We start from the raw sequence: 12,185 nt of genomic DNA, 5'->3' as shown, positions 1-12,185 counted from the left end.
CTTTCTAAATTTTCTTTAATATTTAGTAAGGAATGATGTTGGGATATATACAACAAAGGTACAGCAAAAGCTGTTTATTGCCTGATACTAAACACAGGAAGTTAATTAGGTGCTTAGCTTATGTATCTGACAGAAATATATACACATTTTCCCTCTTTTTTCCCTTACTACCAGCCTACACTTGATTGGTTAGGGAAATCAAGGCTCTAGTTTATCTTCTGGATCCTTCATAGCACAGCTATTAGGTCATAAGTCGTTCTAGAGGGAAAAAAGGCTTAGTTTTATGGAGACAACCTCAGCATTTGAAGTATATGGAAAAATAAAACAATTTTCACTGGTTAAAGACTGCACATATCACAGTGTATCACCCACTGTGTGTTAGGATGGTCACCTGTTTCACAACAGACGCTATTTTTTAGGTTACAAAATTTTACATTTTTCACATTCACAAATCCCCCAAATTTAAACAAAATATCCTTATTCCCTAAAAAAGCCTTTTTTTTTTTGCTTTAGTAATATAGAAAGTGAGTAAATGCAGGTCTCTGTATGACTTACATTCACATAATTTGCATTAATGTAATCTTCATCTCCTTGCAATATTATCCTTGTGGCATCATCTGCACACACACAAGAAAGAGGGAATAAAATTAGCAATTAAGAGACATACTTCCCCTCTATTAAATTAACAAAAAAACCCCCGAGGACTTGCAGAAACACAAACAGCAGAATACAAACAGAATAAATTACCTTTTAGAAAATAAAATGACCAATTACATGACTTCAATTATATAATGAAATCTTTAATCAGCAAGTTCAATACAGCAGTTTTGAAAAGCAAAATAGGCAAAAACTGTACTTTAGACTCACAAGGTAGAACATCTTTGTATCTATTCTTGTCCATATTCTGAGGTACCTTTGCACACGTAACAGCCAATCCTGGTTTCTTTCTATAGAGTTGCTGAAAAGTAGAATGAAAAATTACAAGATTTTGGGGCATGTGATTATGTTATACACACACTAATTACATTCACACAAAAATACATAGACTGAAAAAAATTCCCTATTTTCTTCAATGTTTTTCCTGTCCTTCTGCAAAATTCACTTGAGAGGTTTTTGTATTTAACGTGACAAGAATTTCTTTTATTGCTAGTCCATCAGGGTAGCTAGAAAAATTTCTAGGAAAAAAGCAAAACCAGCATGTGAGCGTCATTGATATAAACCATTGCTCTGCAAGTTTGCCTTTTGCTTTTAAAACTGCAAACCAGAAGGACAACAATGACTGAAGGTGGAACAAGGGAGCAGTGAATGGCATCAGAACAAAAAAATAGCTGCAGACTTATTCTCTGGAATCAACTATAATACAAAAATTTCAGAAAAGTTTTATTCTCTGGAATAAACCTATCCATTTCAATCTGCAAGTACCTAAAAAACCACAACTTCAATGTATCACAATCTCTTAACATGTGACTTCTTTGCTTTTAGGCCAAACTTTTATCTGGAGTAAATGGACATAGGAAAGGGGGTATATACAATGTGTGTACAACCAAAATTTTGAAGGTTGGTGTAAGGTTAATGGTTGGATTGTACGATCTTGGAGGTCTTTTCAGACCCTAATGATATTTGTTTTTATGTACATCAAACAAGACCAAAAAAAAGTACAGAGGGGAAACAACAACAACAACAAAACCAAACAAACCCACAAGAACTGTAATTATAAAACTATAGCTTTTGTGTATTAAATATACATGAAAGCACCTTACAACTGAGTTATTAAATCTGGCTGTGACAGAGTTTTACATCCTTCACGGAACACTTACCACAGAGTTCATTGGATATGAACCCATATGTTTAATGAAGATTTTGAATATGGTTCCATATATAAAGTGGAATGAAACAAATAGGAGGCTAAAATCCCCTACTTCTAGTTGAGAGAAAAAGAGCAACACACAAAAACATTTATTCTACTGAGATTTGTTGGACCTTAAAACTCTGTATTCACAGATCACTGCACTTTTCAACTTATACAACATAAACAAGCCATGTGAGAAGAGAACTTGATAATATATGTAATGGAAAAGCTTCTATCTGTTGTAAGTCAAGTTCCACTTTACTACAGCCTGGATGTAATTTCTGCCTTTTTAAGGAAGATAGGAAAGAATAATTTAAAGTCAAGTAACCATTCTTGAGCTTCACTGTTGCCTGGCAAACAGTCATTTGCTATTGACAGACTTCTTGGAGGAAGGTATTCTGGAAAAACTTGATTATTCAGTCTACTGGCTAATTATTTACTATTTTACTAAAGTGAATAAAGAGCAAAGCTGATGAGGAGACATTGCTATTGCCTCTGCTTCTGAAGATCACTGAACAATGAACTCAAAGCAAGAAGACCACTGAGTTGTAGCCTAGTTTATTAGATTTCAAAAAGCTTTTGCACTTTTTCTGTAAAATACTTTTATAAACATTGCCATAAAAAATGATAAAATACAGGCTCAAATATCCTTTGAATATCATAATATCACATATCTGAATATCATAAAGGATCAAATATCCTATGAAGTTCACTGCAGGAAATTTGTGTACAAATTTAGTCAACAAATTTGACAATTAAGGTGTTGATTGGTCAGTTCACATTTTTAACCTACTGCTTCAATACCAATAGCAACTGATTCATTGCAATTGCTGCATTGCATCCAGTACTGTGCATTTTGGAAAGCAGTTATGAACCATTGTCTACAATTCCTTAAAATCAGGGGAATTCCAACTCTCAGAAATCATAGAAAGAAAGACAGAAAACCTCATAAAAAGAGGGGTTATACAATAAAAAATCTGCAACTCTTCAGCCGTTAACATTAAATTTTCCAGCTTTAAAAAATAACATTAAAGGAAAAAAAATCAAAATAGGGAAGCAATTTTATTGATGTTCTACAAGTTTTCAGTGACAGAAGAGGTTACTCCAGAACTCAACATTAATTTTATAAATCATAATAAACTAAGGTTTATTCAGCGCTACTACAAATGTTTAAATCTACAAGAGTAAAGCAACCACAAACATACATGCTGCACTCCATTGCCATTAGAGAAGAGGATGAATTAACCTTTGGAATTTCTTATACTAACACTGAAGGAACTCATTTAATAAAATAGGAAACATTTTATTCTATGCTAACATATTGTGGAACACAGAAAAGGAAACAAAGTACAAGACTGACCTCTGTCAAAATCCTACTACTCCATTCAATTAAACAACTGCAAAAAAATACTGATTTAGCGAACTTTGGGTATTTGAGCCAGAAACATTAATTTAAATACATTTTTCTCAGCAGATGGTATTTTGTCTAAGACTTAAAACTCATTATTCCCTATTCTAAGTAGTGAAGTGTGAAACTGATGGGCAGGTCAAATTGTTGCTCTCTTGAGATAAGAATGAACAGGAGCAATGAGATTTGCAGCTAATTACAACCCCTCCATTACTCGCTGGTTACAGTAATTGTTCTACACTAACAGCATTACAGAGCTGAGTATTACCTACCTCAAACTGAATAAGGACAGTCCCACTTTCTAGCCCACTTCTTAGCTGCTCCATAGACTCCTCCAGTGTATCACCACCATATTCAGAACAGACAGGAAGAATAGAGTCTGGCAGAGTGTGGGAATCAGCTTCATCTTCTGATACGGGCTCCACAAACTGTTTAACTACTGAAAGATGTGTATGAAGTTATAATCCATTACATAGAGCACTAATGTGTTTTTAACAGATATAAAAATTTACCAGCTTGAAATAACAACAGAGTTTGCAAAACCTCAGAAAAGCAATTAATCCCATTTCTTTTTGTACTATATTAACCGTAGAAACTACAAAGAGTATAATGTCTCTATGGCCTTTCTGAAAGAAAAACTCCAAATGGCTGTTTATGGAGGCAAAGGACTTGAATTCCTAGCACAAGGAGGTTTTTGCAACCTTATCTTACATAATGAACTGCTAAACAGGCTAATGAAACACAACATCCACCATGGTAAAAAATAAGGGAGTTTTACCTAAAAAAGTGTAGATCATAATTAGTGGAATATTCCTACAAGACACTTCTATCATTTTGGACCTCCAACAGCAAAACAAACGCAAAAATCCCTTCATCAGACTCCTTTGCCATTAGAGAAGACAATTCTCTTTTGCAATTTCTTATGCTAACATTGAAGAAACTAACTAAAGTTAAAAAGAATTATTAGTCCAATTTCTACAACATCCCTTGCTCTTGAAGAACATGAAAAACATGAATGAAGTAATCTGCATAGTAGTTTTGTCCCTATGAAATGTATTGTATCACCAGACATGTCCAGCTGTGGTTTATCCTCTGCAGTGATGGGAACAGTTCATACCTGCCAAACTTCAGAGAATGGGGAGCTGGTTATACTCATGCCTACAAAAAATGACTGGTATGGGGCCACAGACCATCTTTAGATAAAAGCAGATTTCTCTTATCTGCAAGTTGGAAGGGGACTGGAAAATTAAGGGAAAACTAAATGCTGCATAAAGCCAGTGGAAAACAGATGCCAATGTTACAGAAGTACATGTCACTTAGGCTCTTTAGTTCCCTCCTATTTCCTAGTAATGCCTAATCCCTTCAGATTTTTATGTCTTCATGCAATCAGGAACTTTATGTAATTGTGTGTGCTATTGTCTTACCATACCCTTTAAGGAAAGCAAATAACCTATTAAGAGTTTGACATCATCTGAAAGCTCTTGGGATCTACAGGTGTTTAAATATGGAGCAAGCAATGCCAAGATGGATGAGTTTTCCATTTTTAAACATACAGCTTAAGACCCTGCACATTTCAAAGATTGTTTCCTCTTTGCAGGCAGCAGTTCTGCAAGCAACCAGCACAAGTTTATCTCAGTATTGTCACAAAATGTCTATGGTAAGAATGCAGCGAAGAGCAGCTTATTTGACTTGTTTCATCACATAATTGTGTATGGGAACAGCCCATGAATTTTTGTGAATCTGCAGTTGGGGGGTTTTGAAATTATGCTTTATTTACAAAAAAAACCAACACCCCACGTCACCAAAAAAAAATTTCAAGGGACTACTTATTCTCATAATTTTTAGAACAAAAAATAAGAAATTCTAACTTGCAAGACTCTTTGTGGCAGTGGTAAGAACCTATATAGTTAAAACTACTTGTACTACTATTTCAAATTTAGTGGGACCTACTCTTTGCACAGACCAATTCCAAGTGCGCCGAGAACATGTTTATGCAAACAGAAGAGAGTACACCACCAGACACAAGAGCAATAGTCTCAAAAACATTAGAAGTGAAAAAAATTAGCCCAGTTACCTTTCCTCCTGACCAAAAGTGCAAGCTCTCTTGTGTGAGATTCTCTGCTGGCTTTTATGAACATGACCACCTGGTCATGCGTGTGCTCTGAGATATCTCGGCCATTAATTAATACTATCTGATCACCTTCATTCAGCTTTGGAATGCATTTATCAGCCTGTTAAAAGTCCAAAGAAACACATTAATGGCATCACAACCAGTGGTGCAAACAGGAACATATCAGGATATTAAGTACATTGTGTAAGCAAAGTCTTCACCATTCTCCTGGCAAAGTTTCATACTCTGTATCAGAGGTTCTATCAAAGGTTTCAGCTCTAAAGCTCTCATGCTTCAAAGTTTCTCCCTGACAATAAGGAACAAACAATTCAAACAACATATTGATAGCTTAAAAAAAGGAATTCACATTAATCAAATAGCCATAACCAAATTGCTCTCAAAGATCTGTATTTCAGACTCCAAGCCTCAACAACATCTGAATTTTTCTCTTTGAAATATAAATATTTGAAAAGATAGGTGATATAAAGACCCTAGAAGGTCAGTCTAGGAGAGTCAAGACAACAACAAAACCTTGGAAAGAATGGTTTCTGAGTTCCTATATTTGCCTATAATTTAGATTTCTTGGCTGGCTGCTATTAGTCTTTATTACAGATGGACTAATAGCTTTGCTCAAACAAACTTTGTTAATCATGTGATATGTTAATCCACCAGCCTTCTTATTTGAATCATCTGACTATATAAAATATATCTCAAAGGAGAATTAATTCCTCCTATGCAAGCATAATTTATAGATTTTTCAGAGTCTGAGCTCTTCCAGGCAATTTATTATGTCAAAGGCTCTCTGTCCTATTGATACACCCAATGTGTCATTTTTATGCTAATCACCTGCTATTGCTCCAAGGAGAATGCATGGGTTTTTTTCCATTAAAAGCTCTATTACATAAAACCATAATGACCTCTTTAGTACCTGAGAGCATTAATACTGTTTGTGAAAAAAATCTGTATAGAACTTTAATTTTTTAACTTTAATAGAACCCAGACAGATGCAATAAGCCAAACAGATGCAATATATGGTTGTTCCTTCACTAAAATGTGCCTTCATAAAAATTTTGGGTACTCTGTCCTTCAGTTTTCCCAGCACACTACATTTTTACTTTAAAAGAACTTTAGGAGGTGAAAGAAAAATGCTGCCTTATTTTGGGGAGTAGATTTGTTTCCCCTCCTCTACCAAAAATACATATCTTCTTGTAGGAAACTGAGAAAAAGGTGACCTACAAACCTGAGAAATAATGTTAGCAAATAATATTACCAAATAGCATCCCTGAATACATTTTACAGGGTAATGAGTGAATCTAGAGGAAGGTAAAATAGCAGAAATGAAGGTAAGGCATAACTGAGCTAAAATAATATCAAAATGCATTCAATAGACTTTAATTTGAACTATCAGCTACATTTCATTAAACAGTAAAGAACAGGTAAAGTTTTGTTTATGGAAAACAATATAATCAATGTTAATACTTATATTCTCTAAAAATAAGTATATTATTTTCCTCTTGCTATAACATGACATGATTTCCCTAACACTGTTACTGAGTATTATATATTGGATAGCTGTTTCCAATTTTTCTGTGATCCTGGTAACTTGCTCACTTGGTGGTTTACTAGGCTAGAGAGATAATGAGTCACTCTTGTCCATGCTTATGACACCAAAGGGAGACACTTCAATGAAGTGTTTAAAGTTGGAAGAGCAGCCCTTTTTCCATCCAAGAGAAAAAAAATACAGATCAATACTTTTCAGAAGACCAGCCGAATCTGACAAAGGAAATGACTGCCTCTGGAGAAACATCTTTCATTCTCTGATTGCAGAATGAGCCTGTTTGCCCTATGTAATTTCAGAATCTCAAATCACCCTTAGAATATTTGCTAGGTTGACCATGAAATGTCTTAGGAACTGTTTCATTTTCAATTCCTACATGTAAGTTATAATTTCCTACCAAACTTTTTTTTTCAAATAATTATTATAGTTCATAAAGGAGTGCTATGAACTGTGTAAATCAGGCCAAAAATCATAAATGTGACAAAAAAACAACTTCTCAAGCAATCTGTTTCAGCTGGATTAGCATCATGACATTTTGATATCAGTCCTGTGACTGCTTATCAAATTGCAGAAAAGTCAGAAGATTCAGAGTGCATTGTATTTTTAGGATTAAGTCAGTAATATTTCCTAACAAGTCTGCACTGAAATTATTTTATGAGAATTAGGAAATGTAGTTTGGAAAAAGGCAAGTGAAAAAATTTGATATAACATTTGTCCTCACAAATTTATGTAATAATTATTTAGGAAAAAAGTTTAAAAATATTTTATGCTCCTATTATTATTTCCCAATTCAACAGAAGAACTCAATGACACTGCTGATTCTTATAAACATTTCACCTAGTCTATAAACATTTCCATAAACAAAAGGCCTATGGCAAAATAGCAACGGAGGAAACATATGCTCCCTTTTTATGCTCCCTCTCTCCTGCCAAGTACTCTCCCATCCTATAAATAATTTTAGCCCTAAGGATTTCCTCAGCCTATTGTGGCTAGCTTAGTCAATAACAATAACTTTTTTCCCCAAGTATTTGTCCTGTCCTGACCACACACAAAATTATTTTAACGACACATCCTTTGTCAAGGAATTCCACAGGTCTACTATCTTCTGCACAAAGAACTACTTCACCAAACATGAAGAACCTGACCTTCACAAACTTAATTTAGTAGTCCTGTTTCTGTAGTCCTAATTTTAGTAGTCCATATTTCTGATGGAATTTCTTTTTCCACAGTGCTCCTAATCTTGCAGAACCCTACTACATCTCCCTCAAACCAGCTATTTTTTCCAGGGTGCAGGGGCCCAAATGATTTACTTCTTCAGTAAATGATATTCCTTTTCCCCAGTTCTTGCCCCTCAAGCATTTTTCAGTTCAGGATGCACTTTTTGAGATGACAGGAGAACACAATATACTATACTTTCTACTTATATCTGGTTTGACAGACTCTTCCATATCTTTTAAGCTCTGGCTTAAGAAATCACTGGTTAAACCAATCCCTAATGAGAACAGTTCTGCTGCTATCTCATACTGGTTACAGGTGTCCAAATTTCTATGTTTACAGACCTTTGAGAGGTGGAAGGAGTAGCAACGGAAGGGATTAAAAGCCTCAAGAATTTACTTACAGGTGATCCTGGAGTTATTCTTGATACCAGCAGTGGCATTTTCTGATCTACACCACCCTACAGGGATGACAGAAATGTCAAGCAAGTAGCAACTATATATCTATCATTAAGCATAAGCAGCATTTAAAAGCAGTAATTGCTTACTTTCTTTTTATGTAATTTTTTTTTATGCTGTGTCATCATGGACAGGGTTGGTAGGACTGAATTGTCATCAGTAAATGGGGAATTATGGGGTGGGTTGTGGTGTCTTTGAATGTACCAATTTACAGTAAACTAGACTGGGTGTCTGTTTCAGGCCATACATTTAAATAAGCATAAACAGATAAAATGGAACATTTTTTGTAACCCTGCGCTTGAACCAAGCCTAATTTAACACTTGAACTTCCAAGGAAGACAGTTTTTTTAGATTTTGTGATAAATGTGCAAGGAATCTGGTAGGATCAAAGTTCCAGACAAGTGTACTTCTTTATTCTCTTTACATCACCAATAAATAGCCAAGGTGAAATGACCAAACTCTCATTTTGATATTATGGCAAATTTATAATAGTCTGCTTAAATGGAATTTCAGTGAGGGAATGTAAAAGATTTACAATAGTCAATTATCAATCCTAATATAAATTTTCTTCACAAATTAATTTTCAAATTTTCAATATGATTCCTAATGGGTGTAATTAAATAGAAGAGCACAAACTATTTAAATTGTTTTATAATACAGAGGTACAATTTTCCAAAAGTCGATGCCTTAAATTAGGCTTTCAATTTCATATTTCAGCAGCCAAATAGGCAGTGTGCCTTGGATATGGGCCATGCCCATAATATATGCAACTGACAACCAGAGAACTACTAGATGCTTATTTCTGTAAGTGTTGCTTTAGCACTTAAGGATTAGGCTGCCACTTCTAAAAACTCTCAGTCCACAGGACATTCCTGTAAAATAGGCTGCTTTCTCCAAATCATTATACTAAAACAATTTTAAAAATCATGATGTAAAATCATCTTATCTATAAAGCATTTAAAAATAATTAAAAGACAACTGGTGTACCTTTAGATTAAATCCAAACTTCCCTTCTTCATCTGGTATGATACGCACCAAAAGTAAGTCTCCATCAATTAGGTCATTCTGCAATATATAGAAAAAGAAAGAAAACGTTCTGATTTTTAGAAGAAAATATGAGCAAATTAGAAAACAGTGCAACCAAATTTAGAAATGCTGAACATACTGAAATATTCAAGGTAAATCCACCTTTGAAATAGGAAGAGGATATGGTTGTAGAATATACCTATGGTAGTAACCTTCTAAATAATAAAAATAACAACGTACATCTCAGCAAATATTTTCTGGTTGCTCTGTGTTTTAACACCATTACTCTTATCTTAGCTTTCCTTCCCAATTGATAAATCCTGTATAAGTTCCAATCTGTTGTCATTAAAAGCTTAGGTGCAACATAGGAATAGGAATTATTCTACTCCAAGAACTATGAAGTGACCATTTTCCCCTTGACTTTTCTCCTTTAAATAGGTGCATTTGTATGCAACAGATCCACAGAAGAATTATGCAACAGAAGGCAGAAGAATTAAAACGTGTCAGCAGCTAACAGACATGTTGGAAATGATAGAACTAGTCTAACTAATTTTAGTTAGTTGTTTTAATTAATTGTAAGTGCCCCCTTTTAGCCAGAACCCCTACAGGCGGGTACAGGCGGGGGAAAAATGATCCACGACCATAATGTTAGCAGGGAGCAGCTGCTCTCCAGCCAGGTCAGAAGGCAAAAGGATGATGTTTAGTCATCCTTAAGAGATGCCTGGGATAAAGCAGAGCTGTGTCTGCTTTTCAGACAGATAGCGACTTGACTTGACAGATAGCTGATCTTTTTTTCCCTTGGAAGAAACAAAATTCAATCATGTAAGGATTTCTATTCCACTGGGAGCTTTCCCTGAAGCTTCTAGAATGCTGGACAGTTTGGAAACCAATGCACTTGGTAAGTCTGTCTATCACACAACCTTGGATAAATGTGAGTAGCAACACAAGATCTACTCTCATTGCTACATAAAATATGCCCATCCTGAAATACGGCCACCACTTTGCACATTCTCAAACTGCAGCTCTAAGTGACACTCACTACTAGCTCTGACTTCAAAGGCACACAAGTGCCCGTACCTTATCGCAGTAGTACTGACTGGAGTCTTCCGTCGAGCTGCTTTTTGTAACGTTGTCATGCGCTTCTAGGGGCTGCTTATCCACCCCTTCCAATGGGTAAGAGCCAGAAATGTTGCCAACTCCATTGGGAGACTGAGCCAAGGCTTTAGGTGAGAGACGGGTCAGAGAGCTCCGCGTCGGACTGTTTCCCAATACGTTCCTTCATTTTGAAAGGATAAATATAAAGGTACTGTTATCCAGATTTTTGAATTAAAAGATTTAAAAAGAGCAAGTTCTAAGAGTTAAAAGATTTAATACCACTTAGTGGAAGTGCAGGGAAACAGGATTGGAGTGTGTTCTAAGCTATCATAGGTCAGTGGACATCCAGGAAAATATTCAAAAATTCCGGAATAGCAAAACCATTTTATGCAAAATATTTGGATGTTAGCAGTGAAAGCACTGCTGTAGGAATTCACAGTAACACATGGAGAGGGCCGAATCACAAGGGAAAGGCACTTCAGTTGCCAATTCTATCAATGAAAAATCTTTTGCAGTGATTCCACTCTCATTCCTACAAATCACTTTTTTTTTTTTTTTTTTTTAAGATTCCTCCCTCTTACAAATACCATCTCAACCTTATCCCTGTGGGAGAAGGCAGTTTGCAGAAAAGCCAGGGTAAGCTGTCAGAGAAACAGGAAATGAAGTGAAAATTAAAGGTTTAATTGCAGTTAAAATATTGTGTTATTGAGGTAGTTATAGCCACACGAAAGGACCCAGAACTAACTTAGGGTACAGATCGGGCATTCAAGAACTTTAGCATTCGATGATAACAAAAGTCAGTAACTAAAACCCTCAAATCTGGCAATTGGCCAAGTTGCCTGATAGTGCTCCAGGACTTCCCAAACATTCATTTAGCTACATTCCCTCTTATGAAAAGGATGACATACAGACCTCTCATACAACCAACCCCCTTCTTTAATTGGGCCAAACTCATGGATACCATACAGACTAACTGCTCCATCCTTACAAATACTACCTAATGTGAAAATGTCTTGGGGAAAGCTCAAGGTATAGCAACATCACATTTTGACAGTGTTAAAGTGGCAGAAGTACATATCTTGCCAAGTAAACCTTAGCATTACAATTTGTGAATTCAAACATTTATTTCTGCTTTGGTATTTGTTGATATATGTGAGCTCTTTTGAACCATTTCCAGCAGCCATTTTGAGTTGTCCATGAAGAAGTAATTCTACAGTCCAAGGAGTGTAGCTTTTAGCATTCAGGACTTGTATTGCAGCAAACTTCAATACTGCAGACACTTGTTTTTCAGCCTGTGAAAATCTGATCACAACAAATGCAAATGTCCTGAAAAATGCCATCAAGGAAATGTATTCTTGCCATAATACCTCTGACTTCCAGTTAGACAATGTGTACTTGGCAATGGCAATGAGGTATTTCATGCAACACTTGTGGTACTTTCAGTTACTACAGAAAGTGGCACTTTT

The 12,185-nt window shown here is 35.5% G+C and overlaps 1 protein-coding gene across 3 annotated transcripts in view; it reads right to left on the bottom strand.

Annotated features, from left to right (window-relative positions):
* Nucleotides 1-12,185, bottom strand: part of PTPN3 (protein tyrosine phosphatase non-receptor type 3) — a 119,396-nt gene that overhangs the window by 17,819 nt on the left and 89,392 nt on the right. For all 3 annotated transcript variants that reach the window (XM_084219187.1, XM_084219188.1, XM_084219189.1), the window contains 7 exons: nt 10,702-10,900; nt 9,586-9,663; nt 8,544-8,600; nt 5,332-5,488; nt 3,530-3,696; nt 868-958; nt 556-617 (listed from right to left, as the gene is read on the bottom strand). In XM_084219187.1, the coding sequence (XP_084075313.1) occupies nt 556-617; nt 868-958; nt 3,530-3,696; nt 5,332-5,488; nt 8,544-8,600; nt 9,586-9,663; nt 10,702-10,900 (811 nt within the window). The remainder of the gene's footprint in view (nt 1-555; nt 618-867; nt 959-3,529; nt 3,697-5,331; nt 5,489-8,543; nt 8,601-9,585; nt 9,664-10,701; nt 10,901-12,185) is intronic.

This window comes from Fringilla coelebs (assembly GCF_963513975.1).
Source record: "Fringilla coelebs genome assembly, chromosome: 1".
In the NCBI taxonomy this organism is placed as follows: Eukaryota; Metazoa; Chordata; class Aves; order Passeriformes; family Fringillidae; genus Fringilla; species Fringilla coelebs.
The sequence above is the reverse complement of the archived record's forward strand: the minus strand, read 5'-3'. Positions and strand labels throughout refer to the sequence as shown.